The sequence below is a fragment of the Dama dama genome, chromosome 2 (assembly GCF_033118175.1).
Source record: "Dama dama isolate Ldn47 chromosome 2, ASM3311817v1, whole genome shotgun sequence".
In the NCBI taxonomy this organism is placed as follows: domain Eukaryota; kingdom Metazoa; phylum Chordata; class Mammalia; order Artiodactyla; family Cervidae; genus Dama; species Dama dama.
In genome coordinates this window covers 8,948,533-8,973,170 of record NC_083682.1, presented here as the reverse complement: position 1 = coordinate 8,973,170, position 24,638 = coordinate 8,948,533, and the positions used below count along the sequence as shown (strand labels likewise).

The window sequence follows — 24,638 nt, the reverse complement described above, 5'->3', positions numbered from 1 at the left end:
ATCACTCAGGTGTACCTTCGTACACCCAGGGCTGTGTGGATGTGTTTCTGCACATGTGCACTCTTGACAGAGCATGCAGAGCATCTTCCCAACATGTCCCAGCACCAGGCCCACCCAGGGAAATGCTGGGCAGTCAGTCTTGCGGACAGACCCTCAAGCCCACCATCCTGTGCTCGTGGAGTCCATGGCCTCATTGGGCCCCATCTTTGGGTCCCCTCCTGCCCTCAGGATGCCCTCCTCTCATAGCTGATGTCTTGAGAGATGCAAGTTGGAGGGATCTTAATGGGACCCAACAGGCAGCTCGGCCAGGGGCCAGAACCTTGTGGGATCACACAGCTGTCAGCAATGGGGTGGACCCCTGCCCTGTGGCCCTTCCGCCCACACAACACCCTGACAAGGGAGCCTCACCCCATTGTAGAGGTGCAGGAACCAGGGTTCCCAGAGGGTGTCCACTTGCTCAAGGTCACTTGTGCCAAGAGGCCAAGCCAGGCCTTTGCCCACAGCTCTCACTAGGCACCCCACAGTCCTGCCTGACTCCCTTTCCTCACCCCATTCCTCATGGCCTGTGTTCCACCCCAGGCCACCCCAGCTGCAAAAATGAATCATTTTTCTGTTCCCTCTATATTCATAATCAGGGGAATGACATCCCCTGTTCCAGGTTTCCTAGTCCCCAGAGAGGGCCATCTTAAGTCCTCCATCTCCCGAATACATCCTTTCCTGCTGCCCACCCTCAGCCACACCCCTGCCACCTACATCCAACCACAAAGTCTGGTCAGTGCCCACCCTGGAAGTTTATCCTGAGTTCACTGCCTTGTCCAGCTCCCACTCACTGACTTGGTCCAGGCCAGCCCCGACCCTGTTACTGTGACCCCTCCACCCTCTGCCCATGCCCCCCACCTCCTATCTCCAACACTCCACATTCAGTCTCCCAAAGACTCCCTGTGGCCTCCTGAGGGCATATTGCCCATGACCTTCCTTTCACCTTAGAGCACAGGGCACATGGTTTCAGCAGCTCACAGGCCCTTGCTGACCCACCCTCCTCACCCCTCCTCCCCCTTCCTGCCTCCCCCTTCCCAGGCTGACTGGACAACGTGCCCTTGCCCTGACTGGTTTCTCACCCTTGCCTCTGCTCCTCTGCACATCTGGTTCTCTCTGATCCCAACCCCTTCCCACACCCACTTCCTCTTCTCCCCCATCTCCTCTGAGAAGCTGGCCTGCAGGCCCCAGCCTGGTGAGCTGATCCCCTCTGGGTCACCAGGCGCCTGGGACCTCCCCCTCTTCCCCACGGTTGTGTCTGGCTGAGATTCCCTATGCCTGCCTTCACCCCCTCTGGGCGTGGACCTCCATCCAGGTAGGATCCTGTGTGCTTGGCCCTCCCTCCCTGTGGCTCCAGCACCAGTCAGGGGCCTGGCTTGGAACAGGAGAAAAGCAATTGTGTAAGGAGGAGGGCTGGGACTCCATGGGGCCAGGACTCCAGCCCAGCTCCTCTGCTCTCTCAGGCCAAGTGTCCCTTCTGCCAGGGCAGGGCCAGAGATAGTCGACATGCAGAGAGCATGTGGAGACTGTTCACTCCATCCCCAAATGTCCCCAATTGTCTAAGACCACGGCTGGGACACTGACAACAGCAGATGGTGGAAAGGCAGTCAGCTGTGTCTCTACTTGGAAAGGAAATGGGGCAGGATACAGGCACAGAGCTGCACACAGCAAGGGCACACAGGCCCATGCTTCCTGAGAAATAGGATACCTTTTCCAGGAATTGACCGAGTTTCAGTAATTCGGAGGCTCTCTACATACCCACAAGCCTGCTCTGCATCCTCCTCCCATCCCCAGTGAGTCTGTCGCCCCGGATTTTCCTGCCAGATGCTGTCTGATTGTTGGTGAACTGGTTCCTGTCTGTTTGTAGCCTTGAAATAAGGTGTTTTTCACCCAAATGAGAAGCAGGGGAGTGCATCCCATATGTCGACTGTATAGTCAGGAACCATCTCTCCCCATGATGCACGCACACACCACGGTCACTCACCTTCTCCCAGGCTCACGATCCTGCTGTTCATCAGGCAGCAGGCGACCCTCCGGCTCCAGTCCACGCACCGTGAGTGGTCTGAAGCTGCTGGGGAAGCCCCTTTCTCTTTGCCCATGATTGGTTTGGAAGGGGAAGCTTGACAGTTCTGGCCAGTGAAGAGGGAGAGCAGGCCAGCCAGGGGGTTATAGGAAAGACTGTATTCCCTGGAGGAGAAAATAAAAAAGACAAGTGATGAGAAATACCTTCCTTTAGTGCATTTGGACATCACCAGGAGAAAATGTGCCCCTTGAGGCTGCTGCAGCCATGGTGACCGGGCAGGGTGTCACTGGGGACACAGCACCAGCATGATGGAAAAGCCTAGGTCCTTAGTGGCCTCGATGAGCTACTGAAATGGATCTGAGTCACCGGCCTCTGGCTACCTGTTACAGAGTCAGTGACTGTCCAGGCTGTCAAAACCTGTTTTAGTTAAGTTCTGCTTCTTGCAGCCAAACGCATCCTACAGGGGCATCGAGGTCCTGGGTCCCACATGCCACGAGGCACCCACCTCCTGAAGGCTTGCCCCGTGGAGTGCAACACGCCATCTGGCCCACCCCATGGCTTCTGACCCAGTATTTCCTAGAGTCGTTACAATGGCCTGGAAGGTGTACTAGGGGGTTGGCACCTCTGAGCCTCTAAATGCCCCTCTTCCTGGAGTAGGAACAGTCGTCCGAGATTTTGTTGGAAGAGACCTTGGGTTTCTCAAACAAGGCCAGATGATAGCACTGGCCTCCTACTCTACTTCCAAGGGGCTTTAAAGTCCCGACAATTTTATGTTTTGAGGTAGGTAATCATGGACCTTTCCACTTAAAGCAAATCCTGCTGCTAAGTCGCTTCAGCTGTGTCCGACTCTGTGTGACGCCCATAGACAGCAGCCCACCAGGCTCCCCGACCCCTGGGATTTTCCAGGCAAGAACACTGGTGTGGGTTGCCATCTCCTTCTCCAATGCAAGAAAGTGAAAAGTGAAAGTGAAGTACCTCAGTCGTTTCCGACATTTCGCGACCCCATGGACTGCAGCCCACCAGGCTCCTCCATCCATGGGATTTTCCAGGCAAGAGTACTGGAGTGGGCTGCCATTGCCCTCTCCGAAAGCAAATCATAGTCTCCCTAAAAAAAAAAAAAAAAAAGTTTACAGCTTTGTAGTTTTTAAGAAGAGAAGAAAAGCGAAAGCGAAACTCAGCTTTGACATAAAAACTGGTGTGAGAGCGGCAAAATCACACTACTGCTCTGGCATGCGATGGCATCGGTAAGTCCCCTGAAACTCCCCACCACTGACTCTAAATGAGAGGGCAACTCCCTTCCTGTAAAGGCTGGGTCTTGCTCTTCCCAGAGCCTGCCTGGAGAAGGCTTTCATAGGAAAATATATTGGTTGTTTAAAACTCCCTTTTCCTGCTGGAACTGCGAGGTCTTTGGGCAGAGTGGGCGTCCTGTCCACACCCAGTGCAGTGAGGGGTAGGGACTGCCATGGAGAGGAGTGGTGGGCGTTCTGGGGTCCATGGGGAGGAAGCTGGGGTGGCAGCGGAGGGGCAACCCTGGGACAAGGGAGATGAGTGCATCCCACCTCCTCCGCCTCCTCCATCACCCGAGGCATCGGTCCTGCTGCAGAGAATGCACTTGCATTTCACGTTCTGTTCCTGAAACACTCTCTCCCCAGCAGCCAGTGTTTCTGAATGAGAGAAGTTTAGGTGCGGGGACGGGGCGGGGGGAGGGGGGGCAGGCTCCTTTCCTAGTGTGCAGCTGGAAAGGAACAAGCCAGATTCCTGCCATTACTGAAAACCAACCAATTCTGGGAAGAGGTGCCATATTTCTCAAAAAAGGCGGCATCAAGCCTCGCTCTGAGCTACTCCGTGCCTGCTTCCTGCCCCATTTCCTTTCCAAGTAGAGACACAGCTGATGTTCCGCCTTTTCGCTGTCTGCTGTTGCCAGTACCCTGGCTGTGGTCTGAGACATCTGGGATTACCTAGGGATGGAGTGAACAGTCCATCTATATGTTTTCCAGATGGAAACAAGAAGTGGGGTCGGGGTGGGGGGTTCAGGGGTCAGAGGGAGTCACGGATGCAGGGACGGGGCTGCCCTGGACCAAGTCAGAGGACAGGAGATGAGGAGGCAGTGAATTCAGGGAAAGCTTTCAGGGTCAGCCTTTTTAGTTGGACATGAACTTGAGAAAGAAAGGGAAGGTGAGATGAGTCCAAGTTTCTCTGTAGATAAGTTTGCTGCTGGGTATATATAGATATATATTAGCAAGCTTGTTTCTCTGTATGGTTCTCCTTTCATTGGTATTTGCCTGGGACACAGTGAACTCCTTGAGTCTGTGTACCTACTGCTGCTGACTACTTGACCCCATATTACTCAAGTTCTAAATGTCTCTTTTTCTAGTCCATAAGCTCCTTGAGGGCTGGGTCTCTGCCTTGCCTGTACGTCCTGGGTCATTCATGGAAAAGCCCAGTTAAATTCCCCTTTGGGGACCCCTGTGTTCAGTTGCTCAGTCATGTCTGACTCTTTGCAGCCCCATGAGCAGTAGCCTGCCAGACTCCTCTGTCCATAGGATTCTCCAGGCAAAAATACTGGAATGAGTTGCCATTTCCTTCTCCATTGGGGATCCCTGGCAACCTCCTAACTCTCACCCAACAATTAATATACATTTTTTTTTCTCCTATTCTGGAAAACAAATGAGATTCCTAAATTGTGACCATTGTCCAGTGTTCTGAAATCGGTTCTCGTTAAGGTCTGGGTGACTTCTAGGAAGATAAATTATAGTTACTGCAATAAGACAGCATGATTGGTCTGTAAAATCCAGCAAAAAAAGATATTTTTCCTGCCTCATGGGATGCTTCTTGGCAGTTTTGGGGCTTCTATAAATAGAAATGAACTGCCCTTGCCCCTGCTTCACAGCCACTGTAGAGTGGTGATGGGCTATTCCCACTGCCCATCATTGCTATCCCAGGGGAGTCCACACTCCCTACTCATCTTTGCTGAAATCTCTCAGTCAGGCCAGAGTTTGGAGGTGGGATGTGGACAGACCCCTGTGGGTCTCTCCCCAAACAGCAAGGGGTGAGCAGGAAAGGACAGAGGGCTCAAACAACCTCTAAGGGGCTCTGTCTCCAGGTGTCCCAAAGAGATTCACGGTTGGTTTGGACGAGGGAAGTCCAGATCAGAGTGCCCCCACCTCCAGCACTTAGCACAGTGTCTGGTACTGGGACCTCAGTACACTGAGTGACAGTGATCTTGAAGCTCTCCTGAGTGCTCTCAGGCTCTGGCCACTGCTCCCATCACAGAGCGGGGGTCTGAGGAGCGTTTCAGCATCCTTCCCACCTTCCCCTGCACACACACACACACACACCCTCACTCCCACACACGCGCACTGTGATGTAATGGGAAATGTCTATTTAGTCCTGGTCCCAGGTTCCTACCACAGAGCTTCTAAAATCCGAGTAATTTCCTGAGCAGTGGGGGAGAGAGGAATGCGTTTCATCATTCAGAAGAAGCCCCTTTCAACCAACCAGGTGACCAAAGAGCTGGAAGTAGCATTAATCACCAGTAGGCAATGATCTCATCAACCGAGCCTACATGATAAAGCCTCCACAAAACTCCTAACATGGGGTGTCGCTAAGAGCATGAAGGTCCTGGAGAGCAGTGGTCCCCAGAGGGGTCAGGGATGCTCTGAATACCCCCCTGCCCCACAGCTTGCCCTCTGCATTCCTGAGTTGCATATTTTCTAGTAAACTGGTCATCTAGCAAGTAAACTGTTTCCCTGAGTTCTATGAGCTGTTCTGGCAAACCACTGAACCCAAGGAAAGGGGCTGTGGGAACCATCAATTTACAGCCAGTTGTTCAGAGCACAGGTAACAACCTGCAACTTGCACCTGGCATCCGAAGCTCAGTCTCCTGGGACTAAACCTGTGGGGTCTGGGCTGACTTTGGGCCATCAGTGTCAGAACTGAGTTCAACTGTGGGACGCCCAGTCAGTGTGCACCCAGGATTGAATTGCTTAGTGTGGGAGACCCACAATCCGGTGTCAGAAGGAGAGGAGAGAGCACGGTGCAGAGGAGAGTGTTCCGTCGCTTGTCACACACGCATGCAGCGCTCTTACCCTCAGGATGAGCAGCGAGGGGCCCATTACTGCCAGAGGCTGCCACCACCCTTCGCCAGGCTCTGAGAGTAACAATCAGGTAGAAGTCCCAGCGAGGTGTGCACTTTGCAAGTAGTCATGACAGGTGGGCAGGCCCATAAGCCCTGGCAGACATGTGAAGTGGGCCGGGCACCGGCATGGCCCGGCGGGCTCGGGAGGACGTCCTGGAGAGCTGTGAGATGAAGGCCGCTGAGCTGCTCCCTCTGGGCTGAGCTCCACCCCTGGTTCCCAGCTCCCTGCTCACCTCTAACAGACTTCTTCTTGGTTTTACAGCCCAAACCCCAGCCTGGAGACTTGATTGAGATATTTCGCTGCTGCTACAGCCACTGGGCTGTCTACGTTGGCAATGGATATGTGGTCCACGTGGCACCCCCAAGTAAGGGCACCCAGCGCCTCCACCGTGCTAAGGCTGGAAGCAGAGGGGATGGGGAGCTGTGGGTAACTGGGGACCCCAACATTCTTCTTGCTCTCCAACTGGCAGTTGGTTCCTGAGGGCTACAAAAGACATTTTGGTGTGGGACCATAGTTTTCAAACTCTACTCCTTGGAACCCAAGGGGTATGAAGACAGATTGAGGTGGGATTCCAAGGGGGCAGTTCTACTGTAATGCATTTTATATATTATGACCTTGTATAAAACACATTCAACTTTTAAGTTGAATTTTAATTAAGCAAATCATCTGCAAAGAGTATAGGTCTTTGGGCAGCGGACTGACTATGGATCCAGTTTCACTCTCAACCCTCGGTTTCCTCATTTGTGAAGTCAGGCTGAGAATTCTTAACTTGGGGAATTGTGAGGATTCCCCACTCCCTTTTCCTAAATTATTTAACTGAGGACCAACCTAAATGCAGTCAAGTGCATATATATTGTAGTGTACAGTCAATGAATTATTTTAAAAGTATCTATCCAAGTGATGATGAACAGATCAAGGCCTAGAACATTTCCACGGCCCTTAAAAGCTCCTCGTGCATCTTCAGGACCCTCTCTCCCTGCTGAGAGGCAGCCACTCCTCTAGGTCCTCCTGCTTTTGTTTGCCTGTTCTAGAACTTCAGGGCAACTCTTGTGTTTGGCTCTTTCACTGGCCCCATGAAATCACCCGTACTGTTCTTACTTCTCCATTGCTGTGTATGCTCGGACGATGGGAATCCCATTTGTTATCCCCTCTTCTGCTGATTGGCATTGGATGCTTCCAGCTGTAGGCTGCTCTGCGTGCAGCTGCTGTGGACATGCTTGGGTGTATCTTCTGATGACCTAGGATGGTAACAAAATCAGCAAGCTCATGCTGTATTTACAGAGAAATCAAAGTAACCAGGGTGGATGTCACCGTCCCCGCCCCTGATCAACCAAACCACCAATCTCCACATATACAGAATCTGCCTTTGCCCTTATTTATAAAGCCAGCCCCTGGGTTGGACAAAGGCCCTGGACTCCTCCTCTTACTTTCATAAGCATTTTGCCCTCAAATTCCCCCCTGCCTTCTCTGTTATTCCTCTTGGCTTTGAACCCACTGGAATATCTCCCACTGTTAAACAAAGACCCCCTTGACCACACATTCTCTCTAACTAACTTCCCATGGGGTAGATCTCTTGTCTGCCATGCCCATTGCTGGCTCCTTACTTCCCATCCTCTCTTCGGTTCCACCAGAGGGCATTTACGCCCCTCCTGGAGCAGCTCTCATCAAGGCTTCATCAGGATCCTGGTTCCAGCCTCCTTGCTTCTCTGCAGCATTTAGCACGAGTGACCTCTTTCGATGCTTCCCCTAGCACTGCCTTTCTTCCTTTCCCTCTAGGCGCTTCCATGTGACCTCCTGTGGGAGGGGGTGGGGTGGGTCCCTCCTCCTCTCCCATATCTCTCATTTTTACTCCTCCCTCACCTATCCCCTGGATTCTAATACCTTCTATTTGTCGATGTCTCCCTAAAACCCCAACCTTAACTTAGGCTTGATCCTGCTCACCTTCAGACTTGTATAACATTTTGAATACTTGGCATCTTCCCTTAGGTGTCTAACTGGCATGTTGCACTTGACAACCTCAATGGAGGGCTCCAGACGACAACACCATTCAGTTGCTTAGACCAAAAATCTACACATCATCCTTGATCCTTTTCACCCTATATCTAAACCATCAGGAAATCCTATTGGCTTTATCTCCAAAACAGACCCACAATCTGATCACTTCTCAGCATCTCCACCGATGTGCATGGGGTAAGATACCATGCTCTCTCACCTGATGCTACCGCACTTCTGCTTGGTTTCTCTCTGTCTTGTCCACGGATTGTCAGTCCTTCCTTCACTGGGCAGCCAGCATGATCATTCTAAAATATAAATCTGACTATGTCCCTCCACTCCTTAAAATGTCGACTGGCATTTCCATCACGTATAGAAAAAGTTTCAAATCTGTGCTGTGGCCTCTGAGCCTGGCATGGTCTGGCCGAGGCTGCCTATTGATCTTCCTCTCCTTCTCTCCTCTTGGGTCTCCAGACCTCACTGGCCTCCTTGCAGCCTTCCTTCCTGAGGTCCTTGCTTTTGCTCTCCCTTTTGCTTGTGATGCTCTTTCCTGGCTCTTCGCACACCTGGCTCCCTTTCATCATTCAAGTCTCAACTCAAATGGCCATTCCTGGGTGCAGCCCTCCCCAGTCTGAGCAAGGGCAGCCTCCCATGGGCATCCTCTCCTGTGTGACTTCACTTAATCTTCCCCATAGCCTTTTCAAAACCTAAAAGTATTTTATTTTTTCTATTTGTCACTGTCAGTGTCCTTTTACCAGAGCATAAACTAGTTGATGGCAGGTGGGCTGTCTAGTGCATGTTCCCCTTCAGCACCTTGGACAAGGCCGGGCTCATAGTAGGGCCTCAGTATTGACTGACTGTGCTGAGTGGGTGTTACTGCTGGACAAGAGACAGGGAAGGCATGACAGGGACCTGGGTGGACAGTGTGACACCCATCACTGGGTGCACGATGCTCCTTAAAGGGAAAAGATGCTTCTATCTGCATCCTCTCATTGGAGCTTCACAGGAATCTTGTGAAATCGGTGAGGCAAGGGAGACTGACCTCATACTCCTGAGAAAATGGTGGAAGTTAGAGCCGGATGGAAACTTAGAACAACCCAGTACTAATGAGAGCGAAAACTGCTGGGCACTAACCCTATGCCAGGCACTGTGGGAGGCAGCTTACCTAATCAGTTTCTTAAATCCTTGCAGCTCCCCGTCCACCACTGTAGGCACAGGTGGAACTTATTGGACCTGTTCCACAAGGAACTGGGGACTCAGAGAAGTTAAGCAACTTGTCCACAGTCATATAGCAGAAAGTCGCAGAGGTGGGACTCAAACCCTGTCTCTGACTCTATTTCCTGCCTTTAAACCTGATGCTCCGCTGTTAAGTCTGAGGTTCCCCAAATATCAGTCATGGATTATTTGCCATATTCATGCACCCTTTCTCCAACTGTTGAACTGGTATTTTCTTTAATGTTGTTCAGTTGCTCAGTCATGTCCAACTCATTGTGACCCCATGGACTGCAGCATACCAGGTTTCCCTGTCCTTCACCATCTCCCGGAGTTTGCTCAAACTCATGTCCACTGAGTCAGTGATACCATCCATCCATCTCCTCCTCTGTCATCCCCTTCTGCCTTCAGTCTTTCCCAGCATCAGGGTCTTTTCCAATGAGTCAGATCTTTGAGCCAGGTGGCCAAAATGTTGGAGCTTCAGCTTCAACATCAGTCCTTCCACTGAATATTCAGGATTGATTTCCTTTAGGATTGACTGGTTTCATCTCCTTGCAGTCCAAGGAACAATCAAGAGTCTTCTCCAACACCACAGTGCAAAAGCATCAATTCTTTGGCACTCAGCCTTTTTTATTGTCCAGCTCTCACATCCACACATGACTACATGGACCTTTGTCACTAAAGTAATGTCTCTGCTTTTTCATATGCTGCCTAGGTTTGTCATACCTTTTCTTCCAAAGAGCAACTAACTGTCTTTTAATTTCATGGCTGCAGTCACCATCCACAGTGATTTTGGAGCCCAAGAAAATAGTCTCTCACGACTAACTTTAAACAGAAAAATAATTCTTTTAAAAGGAGCCTTAAATTCCTAAAGTGATGTGTGTTCATGAATCCACCTTAGCTTGTATTTGTGGATTCCAGCGTTGGCTCAGCTAAGGTAAGGGGCAGGTCAAGTCCGTGCAGTGATGGGACCAGAATCAGCACCCACTGCTTCTGCCTCTGAGCCTGTGCGCACTCTCACCAGGGAGGCACCCAGCGTGTGGAGTGTAAGGAAGCCCTCACTGTTGGGTGTTGACTCTGAACTTGCACCTCTGGAGCTGGACCTCCTGAAATCCTGTGCCCTAGGCACCTAGCTTGCCTCTCCCCAGTCCCAGGCCCCTACCTGCCCGACAACGGGCTGAAGGTGGATGGGCCTCTGGAGCTCCCCTGATTCAGTCCCCACGCTGACCCTTTCAATAGACTCAGGGCTCAAAAACAGCATCATCTCTATTTACCTCACTGAATTCGTTAGACACCTCCTGCCCTACTAGGAGGAAATCTGAATTCCTTGATTTTCTAAACCTCAGAGTTGTTCTCAGGGCAGAGGGGTTCAGTCCTCTTTGGAAAGCTGAGCAGAACACTGATCAGACCCTCTGGCCACTGCTTGTTGCTGTCACCTGGCGTCACAGTGCAAGATGGGTCATGACCCGTGTAATGGGATGCTTCCCCTCCTGGGAGAGAACTGTGGGTTCCTGATCATGGCAGGGCCACAGAGGCTGTCTGAGGGACACAAGTATCCTCTGTCATGTTCCCTGTGGTCCACCTCTTTAGTGCAAGCCCAGTTTTCAGTCATCATACCCTCCCTACATGATATAAGCTGGTGACCTCAAGAGGGATCTCTGTGTGGGCACCAATTTCACTCCACACCATCCTGGCTCCTGTATTGGCCCCAAATCCCTTTCTTCAAGGCAGTTTCACTTCTGGAAATCTGTTGCACCTCCAGCCCCTCGGCATCGACCAGGACTCTGTGAATGTACCCCTCCTTGACCTCCCTGGTGTCACTGCTTTGGGAGCAGCTGTGGGGTTTTGGTCCCTTTGTTCCCAGAAGGATGGAGTCCCCTTCTGCAAATCCATTCAACTTTTCTGCAATCACCAGCTTTGTGTGTGTCGGGGAAGTGGAGCCTTGGCAGGATCACAAAAAATTCACACTCTATTCCCCCAGGGAGGTGGGTGTGCTCAGGGCCCATACTGCACAATCAAGAAGCCCACTGAAGTGTCACAGGGTGTACAGGGCCAGTTTCTCTACATTAAAAAAAATCACAGCAAGTCATAGGATTTTACTCCTCCTTATTTCAGATAAGAAAACCAGGGACCAGAGACCACAAGGGTCTTATCCAAAGCCACACAGCTCTGACCCTGACTCATCTGCTCACCCCCTTGTGGATGTGGGGATGCTAGGCTGGGGGCCGGCCCAGGACCAATCATGGTCCCTATCCTGAATCCACAGGAAAAATCCCAGGAGCTGATGGGGCCAGTATCATGTCTGCCGTGGTTGACAAGGCCTTCGTGAAGAAGGAGCGGCTGTGTGCCGTAGTTGGGGGAGATACGTACAGGGTCAACAACAAGCACGATGACAAGTACAACCCTTTCCCTCCCAGGAAAACCGTCCAGCCGCCAGAGGAGCTGGTGGAGGAGCTGGTGGACCAGGAGTTCTGCCGCAGTTTGATCAGCAATTACCACAAGCATTTCATCAATGAGCTGCGCTACGGGGTCCCCTGCAGCGACCAGGTGGGTCCTCACTGTGCCCCTAGCTCCACGGTCTCTTAGTTTCTTATTTCTCTGCTGTTTCTCTTACTCAGGTTGGCCACATCCCCCAGAAGTTGCCTTAAGATATATAGGATAATGGTGACACAGTTAACTCTACATGCCAGGCTCTAACTTGAATTGGTTGCTCTATGAGTTTCCGTGGCTGCTGTAACAAACGGCCAGAAATTCAGTGGCTTAACACAACACAAATGTACTGTCTTATAGTTCTGGAGGTCGGAAGTCTGACACAGGTCTCACTGGCCTAAAATCAAGGTGTCAGCAAGGCTGTGTTATTTTCTAGAGGCTCTCACAGAGAACCTGTTTTCTAGTCTTTCCCAGCTTCAAGAGGCTGCCTGCATTCCTTGGCTTGTGAAGAGGAAAGGTCCTCTTCAAAGTTAGAAATGGCTGGTTGAGTCGCTCTCCCATTGCATCACTATGATACTGACTCTAATCCTTCCCCCTTCCATCAGAAACTTTGTCATTACATTGGGCTTACCTGGAAATCCAGAATAATCTTCCTATTCTAAGGTAAATTGATTAGCAACCTTAATTCTATCTGCAATCTTAATTGTCTCTCTCCATGTAGCATAATGTATTTACAAGTATTAGGAATGAGGACATATTATGGAGTTAAGACCTAGACATCGTTGGGGGCTATTTTTCTGCCTACCAGTTACTCTTTACACAGGGTACAGTTATTGTCCTGGGAGCTCCTCTTGCTGTTATTCTAGAAAGACTTCCCTCTATTATCTCCTGCACCAGAGCACCACCTTCCATATCTCATGTCCTCTTTCTTGGTTTGTTGTTATTGTTGAATGGCTAAATTGTGTCCGACTCTTTTCTGACACCATGGACTTTAGCCCGCCAGGTTCCTCTGCCCATGGGATTTCCCAGGCAAGAATACTGGAGGGGGTTCCATTTCCTTCTCCAGAGGATCTTCCCAATCCAGGGACCAAACCCATGTCTCCTGATTTGGCAGGTCAGTTCTTTACCAATGAGTCACCTGGGAAGCCCTGTCTTGGTTTACACATTTCTCATGGTGGAAACTCCTTCAGCAGCTTCCTGACAAAGGATGCATGGACAGAGAATTTGTTTGAGATCCTGTATGTCTGAATTATTTTTCAATTTACCCTCCCACTTGATTTAATAGTCTGTATAGGTATAGAATTCCAGGGCTTCCCTGGTAGCTCAACTGGTAAAGAATCCTCCTGAAATGCAGGAGACCCTGGTTTGATTCCTGGGTCAGGAAGATCCCTGGAAAAGGGATAGACTACCTACTGCAGTACTCTTGGCTTCCCTAGTGGCTCAGACAGTAAAGAATCTGCCTGCAATGTGGGAAACCTGGGTTCAGTCCCTGGGTTGGGAAGATCCCCTGGAGGAGGAGGGCATGGCAACCCACTCTAGTATTCTTGCTTGGAGATTCTCCATGGACAGAGGAGCCTGGTGGGCTATGGTCCATAGGGTCACAAACAGTCGGACACAACTGAGCAACTAAGCACAGAGGTGTATAATTCTAGGTTAGAAATTGTTTTACTTTAAGATTTTTGAAGGCATTCTTCCCTTGTCTTCTTGCTTCCAGCACTCCTATGATGAAATCTAAAGTAATTCTGATTCCTGATCTTTTCTCGGTTTCCTGTTTTTCTCTCCTGCTCTAGAAGATGTGATGTCTTGTCTTTACCCGGTGTTCTAAGATCTCACACTAATGTGCCTTGCATAGATCTGCTTTTATCCTCAAGGCACCATTTCAATCTGAAAACATATATCCTTTGGTCCTAGTAAATTTCCATGAGTTATTTCTCTCTTGCTTCCCCTCCTCTGAGTTTCCTCTGGTCCCTCTTTTTGGAAAGTTTATTATTCAAATGTTATACTGACTGGATTATTCCTTCATTTTTACCTTTGGAAGCTATTTTCTATAGCTTCATCTTTTCTACTGTTCCTTCTGAGAGATTTCCCCAACTTTATCTCTAAAATGTCAATTGATTTTGTAATTTCCATCATATTTTTATTCTCTGAGAATTGCTTTTATTCTCTCAACATTCTGTTATTTTTAATAGCACCGTGTTCTTCTTTATGGTTGTTGTTGTTGTTTAGTCACTAAGTCATATTTGATTTTTGCAGCCCCATGGGCCATAGCCCACCAGGTGCCTCTGAGATTTCCCAGGCAAGAATACTGGAGTGCCTTCTCCAGGGGATCTTCCCAACCTCGGGATCCTGAATTGCCAGGTAGATTCTTTACCTTGAGCCACCAGGAAGTCCCTCTTCTTTACTGTATACATTCTATTCTCTAAAGACATCTTTTAAAAAGATGTTATCTTTTCTTTCTCCAGATTGCCTTTTCCTTTTTGTTTTGCTCTCTGTCTTCTATTTCCGAGGTCCTGCTAGATGTCTGGTACATCTGGATTGTGCGCTCGTGATTAAGAGTAGGGGGCTTGTGGAGTGAGCTCAGAGGGGGCAGTGAGGTGTTGACTTTGAGTTTCACTTCAGAGTAAACTGGGAACCTTCATATTGGTACCTTTCATTGTTTCCACTTGGGTCAGTCAGATTCCCCAGAAAAGTTTTCCTGACTCTTATGTAGAGGGTAAAGTGCTGGGAGTAGAGGGGATGGGAAGGCCAAGAGTCTCCGTTTACCATATTTATGGCCTCTCAATTCCTTTTTGGAGGTATGATATCCACACCCTCACATGTGCTTCTGTTTTCAGACCCCCAAATCTTCTGATTTTCATTGTGGTTAGGGAGGAGCCTCAGTCTCTCTCTTTCACCCACTTCCAGAAGTACCTGGTGATGTCAATATGTGATCTTTTTCGGGGATTTTGGTGTACACAGTAAGCCCCCTACATATAAACATTCAAGTTTTGAACGTTCAAAGATGCAAACTTGTGTTCCAGCAAAGTCCGGAATGAGAGACACTGAAGCTTGCCTTCTGTCTCCTATTGCTGACGATCCTTCAGTTCTACCATCGCCCACCCCCCTCCCTCCTCCAGTCAATAGCGCTTCTCGCCTGTTCTCATGACACCAGCCCCAACAACACCAGTGTTGTTCTTTACTACTGTACTTTTCAAAGTACTATACTGTAAGATTAAAGATATATGAGTGGGACATCCCTGGTGGTTTCAGTGGTAAGGAATTCACCTGCCAATGCAGGGGACACAGGTTCGATCCCTGGTCCAGGAGGATCCCACCTGAGGTGAGGTAACTGAGCCCTTGTTACCTCACAACTACTGAGCCCAAGTTCTAGAACCTATGCTCCGCAACAAAGAGGAGCCCCCACTTCCTGCAACTCGAGAAAGTCTGAACACAGCAATGAAGACCCAGTGCAGTCAAAAATAAATGAATACATCTTTTATTTTTAAATGTATGAGAACCCTGTTAAAAGGATGGCTCAGATGGTAAAGAATCTGCATTCAATGCAGGAGACTGGGGTTCAATCTCTGGGTTAGGAAGTCTCCCTTGAGAAGGGAGTGGCAATCTACTCCTGTATTCTTGCCTGAAGAATTCCATGGACAGAGAAGCCTGGCGGGCTACAGTCCATGAGGTCGCAAAGAATCAGACACAAAGGAACAGCTAAGGCTTTCACTTTCAATAAGTATTTTTGAGTGTGATGATAAAGAATTTAAGTTGAAGTTTTTAAAAATGTGTTCTTTATTCTTTGTTTTTATGTGTTTTTTGTGTGAAAAGTATTATATATCTTTTACAGTACAGTACTGTATAGTTCATTGTGTTACTTGGGTACCTAAGCTAACTTGGTTGAACTTACGAACAAATTGGACTTAAGAACGTGCTCTCAGAACTGACCAGGTTAGTACGTAGGGGACATACTGTATTTAGGATTAATATTCAGCTTTTTCCACAGCTTCCTTAGCCCTTAGTGTTCTCTGAGTCCTAGAGGAATTATGCCTGAAAACTAATGTCTTACTTTATTTTTATTTGGAGTTCAGGAAGGAGTGAAATTTGATACATGTTCTGTTTTTACCCTGAAACTTACTCTTACTTTTGCAGGGTTTCTTTTCTAGCACAAGCAATATAAGTAAGATATCTTAATAATTTAAAGTATAACATCACCACTCTTCTTCATAGTTGAGTCATTTATTGAAGAACGTGCAAAGAGCACTTGGCACTTGGCAGGTCTGGGCTCTGGGGATGCAGCAAAGATGAAGACAAGTGAGGGCTCTGCCAGGACCCAGGTCAGAGTTCATTGAGGATTCAATAGCAATTCCTCTTCAATTTTATATGTACCTCAAGAGCTCCCTGTTGATCAGCCAGGATTTCAACCATCTGGCTTCATCTCCCTGTCCTTTCCACAGTCACCCTGTGGGGATCTGTCTGCTTTAAAAAACTTGCAGGCTGAAGGGAATTTCCCTCTACAGGCCTGTGTATGTCATTGGCCAGCTGCCTCATTCACAAATTCCTTCCTCATGCTGCCCTCCTCTCTGCGTTTCCCTGCCAATATTTGTTGACTCCTGAGTTTGTCAAGGAGGCTATGAAGCACATGAAGCTCCCTGAGCTGGACATCCTTGTTGAATGTATAGTCTGTACTCAGCTTACTGACACAGAGTCTGACTCACCCTCCTCTCTCTCGCAGGTCAGAGATGCTGTCACAGCAATTATCATCATGGAAGTGCTCCTGGCACTGGAAGTGCTCCTATTGACTAGAGTCACGTTCTCAAGAAACAAGAAGCAAAATCAATGGCCTGAAGGGAGTGTCTTGTCAGCAGTGACATTATGCATTAAGGAGAGTCTTGTTTTGCTAGACAGTTTTAAGAGTTAACAGGCAGGTTGATAGGGAGTCCAAGGCCCCTTTAAGGAGGAAGTAAACTTTCTTTCTTTTTCATATTATTTTGCCTTAGTCTTGTAGGCTATGATATATCCTTGTAGTCCTGTAAGCTATGATATATCTTGCTCAAGGACATGCTTATTTTAAAAGCTCTGTGGTGGGAGGGGGGATCAGGATGGGGAATACATGTAACTCCATGGCTGATTCATGTCAATGTATGACATAACCCACTGAAATGTTGTGAAGTAATTAGCCTCCAACTAATAAAAAAATAAATAAATAAAAGCTCTGTGTTAATTATGCAACAGTCTATTTCATTTGAAACCTGGCCTTTTAAGCATAATATATCTTACTCACGGGTATGCTTTTCTCAGACCCTATATCTCTATATTAGTCATTATAACTGTAACAAATGTTGCCTGGGAACCTGTTTCCTCACTGCTTACATAGCAATAACACATCTCTCCCAGAGACAGGGTGCTTAAAACCCCATTCTTCCAGACTAATCTTGGGTCAATGTTATCTCAATATGTATGCTGTGGGAGAGGGTCTGGATAAAACTTTCTCAATCTTGAGGTATTCTTTTTATCTATTCTCAGCAACCAGTTGAAAAGTATATAATGCCCTGCTTAAACTAGTGAGGTGGGTACTCTTTCTACCCCCTTCTGATATCTATGTCAGAAAATTACTCTGTCCTTTTACGTTAAATAAAAATCTTTGCTACACAAAGCTCTGAGTGACTGAGGCTGCATCTTTGGTCCTGGAGTTAAATCTTCTCCTTTGGAGACCACAAATTCGACACCAAACACCATAAGCTATCAGTTTCTGGTTTGGTTTGTGGATTTCATTTTTTCTTACAATAATAAAAACAAAACCCAATAAGGGAGGATTTTACTGGGGGACATGCATCAAGAACTGCCTGGCATGAAGTCTGTTGAGGTTGCAGTGAGGCTCTGTTCCTGCTGATGCCAGGCTGTGCTCTGGGTCTTTGGTGATTTTCTCTCACTTTCTATTTGTGGGCTGTGTTCTCTACCTGCAGGAAAAAAAGTCCAGCTCTGGTTATCTTAAGTAATGGGTGTTTCCAGTTGTGCAGGTACAGGTGGGCAGCAAGAGAGACAGACAAACCTGGCTGATATGCAAGAACACGAACCAAGGGAAACCAGGACCCTTGACCTGGAACTAGACCCAGGCCGGCTTCCAGGAGTCAGCAGCTGGAGTCCGTAGATGTCCAGTGGGGCTCAAACCAAACCAAACCACAGCCATAATGAAAAGTATATGCTCTGGCCAATCTTGTTTAAAACCTCCCCTGGTCTCCGCAGCTTTTCTCTGCCTTATCAGTTTCACCCCGCAGTGATCCTGCGTCCTCTCCTCTTAGGGCTTGTCACAGCCCCCAAGTCTCTGATCCCACACCCACTCCTGTGGCTTCTCTTCCCATATCTGCTCAGCTCCATCCCTATCCCGGCCTGAGAAGAGCTCTTAGCACAAGCTCCTGAGAGAAAATCTGATTGGCTCACTCACCACCCTGAGCTGTCTACTGATTGGTTGACTGCCATTGGGTCAGGTGGTCCCACTAGACCAATCAGCTCTGCCCAGTGGAGCCAGGTCACATGGTACAAGGCTGCCTGAGACCTTATGGAGCGTGGGTGTGGATGGTCCTATATCTGAACTGCGTGCTGCTGAGGCCTCTGGGGAGGGGTTAGGGAAAGAGGTATGACCATTCCGGGTTGGACCCTTCAGATTTGTTGCCATCACTCACTGGACTTGGCAGATGTTCAAAGTTACCATTTTCCTGAAAAGAGCGTTCGTGGGTTCCTCAGAAGCACCCTAATGGGGCCAATTTGTCCTTCAGTCCACAGGGCAAGTCTCATCCTCCATCTAGTTGCCAGTGTTTCCTTGATCAGCTCCGGTTGTATGGGGACAATCTGTCTGTGGAATCCTGGACAGAACTTATAAATGGCTCCTTGCCAGCTCCCTCCTGCTTGGACCATATCTGACCTAGGATAAGCTTGTGCTTTTTTATGCCCCAGTGTTGATATAAGAATAATTTTCTCCCGGTGTAGTTTTTTTTTTTTTTTTTTGGTTCAGCCCTATTGATGTAACATGTCATGTCAGCTCTCAAGCTCCCCAAACCCAAGAGACACAGGCCAAACATAAAAGGGTAGGCATCTGAGAGCCCCTTCTCTTACATGGGGCAGAATGTGATGTGGACACATAGACTATAAACCTCCAAACTAACTATGTAGTAAAAAAGAAGAATGAGGAAAAATAAACACAAGAAAGCAAATCAAAACACCCAGTTAAATTTAAAAATAAACAAATAAAAATACAGAAAGTGTGGTGTGTAGAAATAACCAGATAAGATGTAAGAACTAATTTCAAATGTATTAGTAATGACCATAAATATAAATGGATTAAACTTGACAAACTTTCCAAGTAAAAGCAAATATTACACTGGATTAGAAAACTAATCCAGGGAATATAAGAACACAAACATAGGTTAAAATGATAGACATTTTACATGACAACTCATCTGATGTCTTTAAAATGTTAATGTTATCAAGAAGAAAAACTGAGGGTATATATAAATTGTCTTAGACTGAAAAACATGTTGGAGGCAAAACAATTAAGTGTGAAAAATGAATATGAAAGCAATCTGGAATAACTGGAAATTTAAATATGGAACGAGTATTTTACAATATTAAGAAATTATGAATTTTATTAAATGTGATAGGCATGAAATTTTATATAAAGCACATGATCAAGCTTAAAAATAGATGCAGATAAAGCAAATATGACAAAAAATAAATTTTTAATCTATGCACTGGGTATATGAATAGTCATTGTACTAGTCTTCCTAGTATTTTTGTATATTAAAATTTTCACATAAAACATCTTAAAAATTTCTGAAATTTGAACTTGAAAATTTGAATAAAATAAAACTTTCAAAATTGTTTCAATAAATTACATAATTATTTTTAATTAAAAGAAGATATGCTAGGCAAGTACTAACTAAAAATTGGTTAATCAGTAATACTAATTAGCTAAGAGTTTGTATAGCATTTTCATATCCTATAATATAAGCTTTAAAGCAAAAATGATTACTAGACAGTAAGAAGATAAAAAGTATGACATAATAAGAAATACGCTTGGTCTTTGTCCTTGGTTCTGGGCCAGAGCACCTGAAACCCTCAGAATTTCCTTGGTGATAAGCTTGTCTTTTGCTATTTCTAAGGAACCCCTTTGATCAACCTGAGTTTGTGCTAATCGGGTGACTTAGACCCTAAGATAGCCTTAGGATGGGGCTGGTCATCAGAAAGACCCAGTGATTACAGGGTTGGAAATTTCAGCTACTGATCTCTAAGAAGGGAACGTGGGAGAGGGTGCTAAAGATTAAGTTCTATAAAAACTGTTCAGCGAAGAGACTTGAACTTCCTGGGTGGTGAACAAACCAAGGTATCCGGAGAGTGGCTGCCTCAAGAAGACATGGAAGCTCCTTGCAAGCTCTGCCCCCACACCTTGCTCTATGCATCTCTTCCATTTAGTGGTTCCTGAGTTGTATCCATTATAATAAATCAGTAAACATAATTAAAGTGCTTTCCTGAGTTCTGTGAGCTTCTCTAGCAAATGATTGAACCATCAGAGGGGTTGTGGGAACCTGTGATTTTTAGTCCATTGACAGAAATACATGTGGCCTGGGACTTGCAAGTGGTGAACAGCATCTGAAGGTGAAGGAGGGCAGTCTTAGGGTACTGAGCACTAACGCTGTGAGGTCTGTGGTTAGTGTCAAAATCGAAGTGACTTGTTGAGCAACCAGTTGGTGTCTGGAACTCAGATAATTAGTTGCTGATCTTAAAATATACTCCACAACAATTCTGATAAAAGTTGCAACTCAGTAGGAAAGTATGATAATTCTAAAATTGTTCACATCTAATAAAAGTCCTAAAATAGATATTGAAAATGTTGGCCTGTTGCAAGGGGAAAATAACAAATTCACCATACAGTAGGAGATCTACATACACCTCTCTTGGGAATTGATAAATTAAGGGTACACAAAAATCAGTAAAGATACAGAAGCTTTGAAAAAGTTACCTGCAAGCTGATTTAATGAACACATACAGTACAATTGTGGAATACAGATTCTTTTTGACCACACACAAAGGAATGCTTATGAAACTGACCATGTCCTTGACCTTGAAGCAAGTCCGAACAAATTTCAAGGGACTGGTAAGACAAAGATCATTTTTTTTTTTTAATTTTTATTATTATTATTTTTTTTTCCAGTGGGTTTTGTCATACATTGATATGAATCAGCCATGGATTTACATGTATTCCCAATCCCGATCCCCCCTCCCACCTCCCTCTCCACCCGATTCCTCTGGGTCTTCCCAGTGCACCAGGCCGGAGCACTTGTCTCGTGCATCCCACCTGGGCTGGTGATCTGTTTCACCATAGATAGTATACATGCTGTTCTTTTCAAATATCCCACCCTCACATTCTCCCACAAAGTTCAAAAGTCTGTTCTGTATTTCTGTGTCTCTTTTTCTGTTCTGGATATAGGGTTATCGTTATCACCTTTCTAAATTCCATATACATGTGTCAGTATGCTGTAATGTTCTTTATCTTTCTGGCTTACTTCACTCTGTATAATGGGCTCCAGCTTCATCCATCTCATTAGGACTGGTTCAAATGAATTCTTTTTCATGGCTGAGTAATATTCCATGGTGTATATGTACCACAGCTTCCTTATCCATTCATCTGCTGATGGGCATCTAGGTTGCTTCCATGTCCTGGCTATTATAAACAGTGCTGCGATGAACATTGGGGTGCACGTGTCTCTTTCAGATCTGGTTTCCTCAGTGTGTATGCCCAGAAGTGGGATTGCTGGGTCATATGGCAGTTCTATTTCCAGTTTTTTAAGAAATCTCCACACTGTTTTCCATAGCGGCTGTACTAGTTTGCATTCCCACCAACAGTGTAAGAGGGTTCCCTTTTCTCCACACCCTCTCCAGCATTTATTGCTTGTAGACTTTTGGATAGCAGCCATCCTGACTGGCGTGTAATGGTACCTCAAAGATCATTTTTTCTAACCACAATGCAATTAAGCTAGAAATCAATAACAAAGAGATAGTTAGAAAAATCCTATACTTTAAGACATTTTAGAACACACTATGAGATAAATTACGAGTCAGAGAAGGAAACATGATGGGAGCTAGACAATATTTAGAACTAGATGATAACACAAAATATCACTATTTGGGTCATTCCACTAAAGAGATACCTAGAAAGGAATTTTTACCATGAATTCTTACATTAAGAAAGGAAAAGGTGCAAATTAATGAGTTAATCATCCAATTTAAGAAGATATTAATACAAAGAATCATATAGATGGCCAATGAAGTGAAGTGAAAGTCACTCAGTCATGTCCAGCTCTTTGCAACCCCATGGACTATACAGTCCTTGGAATTCTCCAGTCCAGAATACTGGAGTGGGTAGCCTTTTCCTTCTCCAGAGGACCTTCCCAACCCGGGAATCGAACCCAGATCTCCCTCATTGCAGGCAGATTCTTTACCAGCTGAGCAACAAGGGTAGCCCAGATGGCCAATAGGTAAATGAAAAAAATGCTTAACAGCAGTAATCATCAGGGAAATGAAATCAAATCTGCAATGAGATATCACTTCATGGCTATCATCATAAAGGCAAGAAATAACACATGGTGGTGAGGATGTGGAAAAAAGACAACTGCTGTCCACTGTTGGTGGGAGTTTAAATTGGTGGAGCCACTATGGAAAACAGTAAGAAGGTTCTTCAAAAAATTAAAAATAGAACTACCATATGATCCAGCAGTCCCCCTTCTGGGTATTTATCCAAAGAAAAGAAAAAAATAATTTGAAAAGATATGTGTACCCCCAAGTTTGTCACAGCATTATTTACAACATCCAAGATATGGAAACAACCCAAGTGTCCATCAGTAGATAAATGGATAAAGAAATTGTGGTATACAAAATGGTTTTAGTTTTAAAACATTTTTTTTTAATTTTAAAAAGGTGCTGATTCACTGAAACTGAAAAATGAAAAGCATTGTGGTATATATATATGAAAAGGGACACTATTCAGTCATAAGAAAGAATGAAATCTTGCCATTTGTGACAGTATAAGTTGACCTTAATGGCATTATGCTAAGTGAAATAAGTCAGATAAATGCAAATACTATATGATCTTACTTATATGTTGGATCTTTAAAAAAAACTTATGCTTGTAGACACAGAGAACAGATGGTCGTTGGCAGAGGTGGGGCTTGGGGGTGGGCAAAATGGGTGAAAGAGGTCAAAAGATACAAACTTCCAGCTATAAGATAAATAAGTCATAAGGAAGTAATGTACCACGTGGTGACTGTAGGTAAAATACTTCATTGCATATTTGAAAGTTTCTAAGAGAGTAGCTCTTCAAAGTGCTTGTCACAAGAAAAAGAAAAGTTTGTAACTATGTATGACAGATGTTAACCAGATTTGTTGTGGTGATCATTTGCAATATATGCAAATATCAAATCATTATGTTGTGCTCCTGAAACTAAGATAAACTAAGATAATGTATGTTAATTATACATTAAAAAAAGACTGAAAAAAAAGAAGATAGAGGCAAAAGGAAAAAAATAGGAAGAAAGTAAAAAGATACGAACCAAGAGAAATGAATCAAAATAAGCAAACAAAATAGAATGCACAAGTAAATGTTTTAGGGAAAAATGGAGATATATCTACAGATGCTAAGGAGAATGAACAACAAGAAAACAATAAATAACTTGAAGACAATAAATTAGTAAATTTGAATGTAATTAATACATTCTAAGAAAAACATGTTATGAAAATTGAACCCAGGATAAATTTAAAAAATCTAAGTAGCTCTATTACCATTGAAGGAAATAAATCGGTAGTTAAAATTTGTCCCACAGAAAAAGGCATGCCTGGATAGTTTTACAGATGAGTTTTACCAAACATTCAAGCAATATATGGATGACAACTCTGTGGAGAAAATATTTAAGGACATCAAAGGAAATCTAGTAATTGGAGAGAGATACAGTATTCATGGATAGGAAACCTCAATATCATAAATGTCAGTTTCTTTCCACATTTCATCTCTAGATTCAATGCAATTCCAAACCAAATTCCAACAGGGTCTTTGCTGAAATTTGCTGCCAGATTCTAAAGTGGACCTCTAAAAAGTAAAGAGGCAAGATTTGCTTTTTCATTGCCAAGAAGAAATACCAGACAGGGAGACTTGCACTATCAAATATCAAGATTTACTGTAAATTATTATTGAGATCAAAACAGTAGGGGGGTAGATAGATGAATGCAAGAAGAGGTTCATTATAGGAATTAGTTCACATGGCTACAGAGGCTGAGAAGTCCCACGACCTGCCATCTGCAAGCAGAGAACAGAAAGCTAGTCATGTAACTGAGTCCAAGCCCAAAGGCCTGAGAACCAAGGGAGCTGATGGTCTAAGTTCCAGTTCCTGGCCTGAGAACTTGCAGCGTGGGGTGCTAAGGTAAGCCCTGGAGTCTAAAGGTCAGAGAACCAGGAAATCTGATATCAGAAAGCTGGAAAAGATGGACCTCCCAACTCAAGAAGAGAGAGAGTTCCTCCTTCACCTTCTCTATTCTATTTGGGCCATCAGCAGATGGGATGATGCTCGTTGTCAACTTGTAAACCTGAGTGAGTGAGTGATAGTCATTTGGTCGTGTCTGACTCTTTGCAACACCATGGACTGTAGCCTGCCGGGCTCCTCTCTCCATAGAATTCTCCAGGGAAGAATACTGGAGTGGGTTACCATTTCCTTCTCCAGGGGATCTTCCCAACTCAGGGATTGAACACAGGTCTCCTGCATTGCAGGCAGATTCTTTACCAT

The 24,638-nt window shown here is 45.9% G+C and overlaps 1 protein-coding gene across 2 annotated transcripts; it reads left to right on the top strand.

The window, feature by feature from the left end:
• Nucleotides 1-3,250: 3,250 nt before the first annotated feature.
• Nucleotides 3,251-17,021, top strand: LOC133066038 (phospholipase A and acyltransferase 3-like). Of its 2 annotated transcripts, XM_061156701.1 has the most exons (4): nt 3,251-3,303; nt 6,460-6,562; nt 11,669-11,949; nt 16,547-17,021. In XM_061156701.1, exons 1-4 carry the CDS (start codon nt 3,295-3,297, stop codon nt 16,730-16,732), a joined length of 579 nt encoding a protein of 192 aa, XP_061012684.1. In that variant the 5' UTR covers nt 3,251-3,294; the 3' UTR covers nt 16,733-17,021. The 2 variants fall into 2 exon arrangements, 1 of the variants encoding a protein (XP_061012684.1); XR_009695062.1 differs by lacking the exon at nt 16,547-17,021 and having other exon boundaries at nt 3,269-3,303; nt 11,820-11,950.
• Nucleotides 17,022-24,638: the final 7,617 nt, after the last annotated feature.

Coding starts and splice junctions, on each gene's coding strand:
- LOC133066038 (XM_061156701.1), top strand. Junction 6,563..11,668: donor GGTCCACGTGGCACCCCCAA/GTAAGGGCACCC, acceptor CTGAATCCACAG/GAAAAATCCCAGGAGCTGAT. Junction 11,950..16,546: donor GGGTCCCCTGCAGCGACCAG/GTGGGTCCTCAC, acceptor TCTCTCTCGCAG/GTCAGAGATGCTGTCACAGC.